Genomic DNA, 7190 nt, shown 5'->3' on the forward strand with positions numbered 1-7190 from the left:
ATCAGACACAGATTCTTCTGTCACACGCAAACCCTGCGTCCTCATTCCTGAGAGCATCTTCCCTACGAGACCTCTCCCCTCGGAGATCATCTGGACCCTACGCCGGATCAACTCTGTGATATCGCCCCCACACAGCTGCGCCGTCACTTTCCTCAGTGTGTAAGGAAGACCCGTCCGTCATCTACGAGTCATGTACCACGAGTGGTTTCGATTTATTTAGAACAGTTGAGGTGTCACCTAAAGCTCGGATGCGCTTCCGCGGATTGCGGCCAGCCTCGATCTACTATTGGTCGATGCTGGTCGCAGGCAAGGCCGCTGGCTACTACATCCTCCCTTCAAGCCTCTTCTCCACACCGCTAATTTTTTGTATTATCACAATTCTGATTACTGGGTCCTGATCACGATGTATTTGTATTCTGGACATTCTTGTCCTTCTTCTCCGCCAGTCTCGCGGATCTCCGTAGGTCGGGCGTCTGGACTGCGGCCCTCAGCTCTTGTTCCCCCTTCGTGGGGGGGGGGCTGGACTGGCGGATCGTTATGTGTCGGTGGGGGGAGTCCTTCCCTCAGCATCTTCCGGTTTCGCCGTGCTAGGGCTCCGGTTTCGGCGTCTTCCACGACGTACGATCGAGGCTGTGGGAGCACCTGGACTACCGTACCCCGTCTCCAGATGTTCTCCTGCGGGTGCAGAACCCTGATTGACTGGCCTCGGTTGAGTGGGACGAGACTTCTCGTGCCACGATCGAAAAATGCTTTGTTGCGACGCTTCTCTTGATCAAGTTCTTCGACGACCAGCTCTGGGGGAATGGTGTAGGGTCGTAACTGGACCGGAGCCACCGGGAGTATTCTGCGGGCCCGTCTCCCCATTAGTCTCTGCATAGAGCATAGAGGAACCGAGGCTCGTGCTGTGAGGAGCATTTCTCCATTCGAGCACGGCCGTGAAGTATTCTTGTGTTCCATACGGATGCTTTCTGAGGACTTTTTTCGCTCCTTGTACGGCCCGTTCCGCGAGGGCGTTGCCTCTGGGATGATAGGGTGAGCTGAAAACCTGTTCGATTCCGTGGCGGTGCAGTAGTTCTCTGAGCCATGCTCCTGTGAACGGAGGTCCGTTGTCTGACCGGAGTTCAACTGGCAGACCGAAGTGGGCGAACGTCTCGAAAAGCGCGCGGGCCACGTCTTCCATGGTAAACGTGCGTAGATGGGCAATCTCCCAGTAGAAACTATACGCGTCCACCATTATCAGGAAGTGCTGACCGTCGAGTTCGAATAAGTCCATATACACTGAGTGCCACGGTCGTGGCGGGGTGGGGGTGAGCTGCATGGGCTCCCGAGGGTTAGCTGGTTTGTCATGCTGGCATTGGTTGCAGCGTGCTGCCGTGCTTTCGATGTCAGCGTGCATCGCTGGCCAGTATACAGTCTCCCTCGCACGAAGCTTCATCTTTTCAATCCCGACGTGGGAGTGGTGGAGTTGTGATAGGACCCCTGAGCGTAGCGCGAGCGGGATCACAACTCGATTTGATCGCATTACCAGCTGATGCTCGACATGAATTTCGTCTCGGTATGGCCAATACCCCTTTATAATCTGCGGAACAAGCTCTTTGTTCTCAGGCCAGCCTTCCCGTGCTGCCTTCGCTAAGGCTTGCATTTGTGGATCCTTGGCGTGCGCAGCAATGTATTCCCGGAGCCTGTTGTCGGCGATCGGTAGGTGTTCGAGGCTCGCGACTTTTGGGAGTTCCTCCAGCGTGTCGAGGGAGGGGCTTCTTGACAAGAAGTCGGCGACATACAGAGACCTGCCCGGGACGTAGCGGACGTCAATGTCGTACCTTTGTAAGATCAGCCTCATTATCTGGAGCCTGAGAGGAACTTGGTGCAGCGGTTTCTTCATAATCATCTCAAGCGGCCTGTGGTCGCTCTCCACTCTTATAGGCTACGTTGGCCGAACGTGTAGTAATGGAACTTCGTGCATCCGAACACGATCGCAAGCATCTCCTTCTCGATCTGAGCGTAGTTCCTTTGCGTGCTCGTTAGGGTGCGGCTCGCGTACCCAATCGGATGGGTCCCCTTTTCGTCCTGCTGGAGGAGAACGGCTCCTACGCCGTACTGTGAGGCGTCCACCGACAGCCTTATTGGGAGGTCCGGATCGAAGTATTTTAGAACTGGCGCGGATGCCAGTGCGCGCTTCAAACCACTGAAGGCGCGCTCTTCGGGTTCTTGCCAGAAGAAAGCGGTACCCTTTTTTAGCAATTCTCTCATTGGCGCTGTGATGGTTGAATAGGAGTCGATGAACGCGGAAACGAAATTAGTCATTCTTAGGAACGCTTGCAGTTGTTTCAGGTTCTTGGGAGCTTCTATGGCGCGGATGTCATCGATCCTGCTCTGGTCGATTCTGACGCCCTCCCGGTCGAGGACGACGCCCAGGTATTTTACTGCCGTCTTCCCGATCTTGCATTTCGCCTTGTTTAGTACCATTCCGGCGCTGACACAGTGATCGAGAACCCCACGGAGCCTGTCATCGTGCTCCAGTCGCGAGTTCCCCCTGACCATAATGTCGTCCACCACCACGCAGACTCCACCGAGATCCGAGAACAGGTTGTCTGTGAGTCTTTGGAACTCGTCGGATGCGTTGATGATGCCGTAGGGCATTTTCACAAACCTGAATCTTCCCCACGGGGTGATGAACGTACAATACCGTGAGCTAGTTTCGTCAAGAGGCACCTGCCAGAAGCCTTCGTCCGCATCCAACGTGGAGAAGAATTGGGCCCCGTTGAGTTTCGATGCGATCTGTTCGAGCCGCTTCGTGGGGTGCGGGCCCCTCCCGATCTCCATGTTCAAGTGCGTCGGGTCGAGGCAGACCCGCATTTTTCCGTTTGCTTTCCGTGTACTGACAATATTGCTGACGAACTCGGTTGGTGTTGTCACGGGAACTATCACTTTTTTCATGATCATGCGGTCCAGTTCCGCTCTGACCTCTTTCTCGTTTGCCAGGGGTATGCGCCGGCAGGCGTTGATGAATGGTCGATAACCGGGCCTCAGGAGAATCGAGCATTTGTAGCCGCTGATCGAGCCTACTTTGGTGAACGCAGCGGGATGGCTTCTAATCCAGGGCTCGAGCTCGCCCTCGGACCCGCCCATGACGGTCGCCACTCTGACAACCAGGCCCAGTGCCTCCGCCGCGTTTCCTCTCAGCGTCGGCGTCAACGAGCCATCGACCACCAGGAACCTTTCCTGGATTGAGGAGTCGCCGCGACTCACGATCAGCATTACTGCCGCTTCCGCGGTGTGCCGATCGCCGAAATACGAGAGGAGACGTCCGTTGTACGCCCTCACAGTGAACGGCAGTGGGGTACACCTCCGCAGGTGAGCGAGGAATGCCTTCGGTAGCACCGAGACGTCTGCCCCGGTGTCCAGTTCGCACTTCACCGGTAGACTATGAATGCAGACCTCCTGGTCCCACCTCCTCTTTTCGTCGGCTGGAGCACTGATGTGGCTTATTTGTGATACCATGAAGTCCTCCTCGTCCGAGTCGTGTTGGAGCCCCCACACTTTCACGTTGTTTGCTACGCTTTGCGTGTTTGGCCGTCGATCCCCTTGACGCTGGGGTCGTCGTCGCTCGGAGGTCTCGAACTGTTGCTTGCCCAGACTGATTGCCGATCTGCAGAGCTTGGCATAGTGCCCCGTCTTGTTGCACCGGTTGCGTTTCTTGTTTCTTGCGAAGCACACGCTGTTCTGATGAGTGTATCCGCATCTGCTGCACAGCTGTCTTATGGTGGCTATGTTGTGGTTTAGGGTTGTCCGCATTTTGTTTGTACATGTCACCCTCTTCTTGCTGCTGGATAGCGGCGATGATCTCTGTCGCTGCGCGCGACGCGCGATTTATTTCTAGCGCGTTCTGCGCGCCGAGTTCGGCGCTTCGACATCTGGCTACCACCTCGGACAGAGAGAGGTCTTTAGCCAGCAGCGTCTTCTGGAGGTTTCTGTCGCTCATGCCGATGATAATTCTGGGCTTGACCAGTCTATCCGAACCTCCACCGAATTTGCAGACTCGGCTCTTCGAGCGGATTCTCTCGTAGTACGCATCGAAGGGTTCTGCATTCCTTCGGTCGAGATCCCGACAGAAGAACTTGTAGTCTCGAAGGGTCTGCGTTATCGTTGCCGTGCATTTTTCCTCGATCCTTTCTATGATCTCTTTCGCTGATGCCTCTCGGTAGTCTATCTGAACCATGTCCATCCACGTTCGCGCTGCCTCTCCGAGGCACATCGCACGTTGATATGCTTCCGGTCTGGTTTGGAGCTCACTTATGGTCTCGTGTATGTCAAAACGGGTTTTGAAACTGCGCCATTCCTCTACCAGATCGTCCGCCGTGGCGTCAAATGCTCGCGGCGGTGCCGCCAGGACGTATCCGCCTTGCATCATCGGGCTGTTGAGTGCCGGCACTATCTGCGTTGGAGTCTGCCGTTGCTCAGTTAGTGGCGGGATCGCCGCCGCCGGCGCGGTCTGGCTCGACCCCGAGGGTCGTGACTCCGATTCATCGTCGCTATGCTGGAGACCCATGGCGAGGGTTGTGGGCACTCGGATTCTCTCTGACACCATGTGATATCGCCCCCACACTGCTGCGCCGTCACTTTCCCCAGTGTGTAAGGGAGACCCGTCTGCCATCTACAAGTCCTGTACCACGAGTGGTTTATTTAGAACAGTTGAGGTTTCACCAAAAGCTCGGATGCGCTTCCGCGGATTGCGGCCAGCCTCGATCTACGATGGGTCGATGCTGGTCGCAGGCAAGGCCGCTGGCTACTACGAACTCTAGACTCTTGGACCGTGGACTCCTACAGATTGAGCACCTTCTCAGTGAGCCAACGCTCAGGATCCCCACGGATTCCTAACAGAAGCACCCAGTCTGGTATCTCCAGTGGGCTTTCGGTACGACCGAGTGAATATCGTTCATGGAAAGCTCAAGATTCACGATGGGGCAAGACCTGATCCTTCAAGAGCGTTATGGTCCGACGAAGATGAGTATACGATTGAGACAGAAATCATACAACAATTTATATTCACCATTTAAATTGGGGCCCCGCTTGTTAAAAGTTTCGATAAGAATCAATTGAATTTTTCAAGATTGCGCAGTTCCAGACACGACCACCGGAACGCGTACCACGCGATAGCTAGGTCGCCGAGAATCTACGAAAATTTCCTTCCTAGCTCCAACAGTAATCGAATACGATCGCGAAGTCAACTATCTAATTGAATCTTTGAAACGAGACGGGTTTCCTTCAACGAGTTCGCGGATTTCCCCGATTGACTCCAACAACATGACAGACATTACGTCACCGAACACGGAGCACTCGAGCCGTTTTCCGTCAGCGTCTTCGATCTCAACAAATCCCGAAGCCCCCCATCGAAAATCATTGACGTCCATTGCGCAACGATGACGATGGAAAGCATTGTCTGCTCGCTCTTCGAGACGTTTGTAACATCGACCACTAGGACACGACTCATAGAGCACGACTTTCTCGTCGAAGCTAACTACTTGGCCGGTCGCTCCGACAGAAAAAAAAATTCTGTACAGACCGATCGAGCATTTTTCGAACAATATCGGGGACTGCCAGCTCGACAACCGCATCAGGGAACTCGAACATAGGCCTCAAGTGGTCAAGCGAGCGGGGGACTCTATTCCAGCAATCATTGAGAGTGACGATCTCGTGTATCGTTTTGTCGAAAACTACTTCAGAATCCTTGGTCTGACTGAAGGTGGGCACGTCTTGGCTTATACCCACTGTAGTGGACCGCCCGGCCCCACCGATTGGGACGATTCATTACCGCCTAGACGACGAAGTTGAAATAATCTAGTCGGCCACGGCCACGAGATATCTCACGGCTAGGCGTCGCTCCCTCTTTACCAAGTTCGCGTGACCGCTACATTGGTGACCCAGACGTGATCTGAAGATGAATTCAGATTCCTTCGAAGACACACTCGAAGAGCTCTCGGCGGGAGCGAGCGGGAGCGCGCCGCGCTTCTCCGCGGTGTCCTTGAAACTGCCCCCGTTGTGGCCTAAGTAGGCCTCGATGTGGTTTGCGACGGTGGAGGCGCAGTTCAGCACACGCGGCATCGTTCAGGATCAGACAAGGTTTGACTACGTGTTGACGGGTCTCGACGCAGATACGGAGGAGAGAATAGCGGATTTCTTCGACGATCTCCCCGAATCTGGGAATCGATATGAGGCCTTCAAGGCGAGAGTTCTCGACTCCTTCAGGATCAATCGGCATCGGCGCATGGCTAATATTGCCAGCCTCACCATCGGCGACGACAATCCCTCGAGACTCCTAGAGAGGATGTTGGGGCTCTATAGACCGGACGCCAACGCTTCCATGAATCCGCTGTTCCGATCTCATCTCCTTCAGAAATTGCCAGCCCATGTCCGCGATCAGGTCGCCGCGGTCAACACACTGGACCTCCGGGAAGTGGCAAAGATCGCTGACAGAATTTTCGCCCAGCGGCTGGGTCTCGCAAAGAGCGCCGTGGAAGATGTGGCAGTGGAGGTAGATGCAGTCGAACGCCCCGTCCTGAGTAAGAAACGGCTGAACGTGGTGCCAGCTTCCAAAACGCCGGGAGTTTGCAAGTACCACGCGAGGTTCGGCGAGCAGTCCAGAAGCTGCATCCTGCCTTGCGCGTGGAACGGGAAACTCGCTCCGGGAAACGGCAAGGCCGGCCGCCCATGATCTTGTACACGGCCGGCGATCAACCTGGAGGTGACCTTCTCTTTGTACCCTTCCTGCTCTCGGGTCGCAACTATCTCCTTCGCCAAGAACAAATCTGGAAGAGGGAGGCACACAAGGCACTTCAGAGCTTACACGCTCAAAGCATATGGACATTCAACAGATTCGAGATCACACGGATCCAATGGATGGCGACAGGTGTACCGAAGCTAACATACGCGAACGCAGTGTTGGCATCGCGGGCATCGAGACAAATTACGGCCATCTTTGATAGAACTCAGGTGGCCGCCAGGGAATGGGCTATGGGGATCACGGCACATAAGGTCGCGACAGAGTTTGTGCTCGGCGAGCTTGGGTGGTCCACATTCGAGAGCAGAGAGGCGCAGAGCAAAATCCGATACTTCGCAAGAGTGAGTGCGATGGATTCAGACCGATGGCCACGGAAGGGCCTATCGATGATGGCCTCTACAAATGTATACAC

The 7190-nt window shown here is 55.0% G+C and overlaps 1 protein-coding gene and 1 pseudogene across 1 annotated transcript; one reads left to right on the forward strand and one right to left on the reverse strand.

Moving 5' to 3' along the window:
- Nucleotides 1-384: 384 nt before the first annotated feature.
- On the reverse strand, nt 385-4549 carry LOC114828457 (uncharacterized protein K02A2.6-like; annotated as a pseudogene).
- Nucleotides 4550-6058: 1509 nt separating this feature from the next.
- Nucleotides 6059-6712, forward strand: LOC108864852 (uncharacterized). The gene has a single exon (XM_018641184.1). The coding sequence runs from the start codon at nt 6059-6061 to the stop codon at nt 6710-6712; it is 654 nt and encodes a 217-aa protein (XP_018496700.1).
- The last annotated feature ends 478 nt before the right edge of the window (nt 6713-7190 follow it).

The sequence above is a fragment of the Galendromus occidentalis genome, unplaced genomic scaffold, assembly GCF_000255335.2.
Source record: "Galendromus occidentalis unplaced genomic scaffold, Mocc_1.1 scf7180000075721, whole genome shotgun sequence".
Taxonomy (NCBI): Eukaryota; Metazoa; Arthropoda; class Arachnida; order Mesostigmata; family Phytoseiidae; genus Galendromus; species Galendromus occidentalis.

What these genes read in the sequence shown, in the direction of transcription:
- LOC108864852 (XM_018641184.1), top strand. Translation starts at nt 6,059, where the DNA reads ATGTGGTTTGCGACGGTGGAGGCGCAGTTCAGCACACGCGGCATCGTT.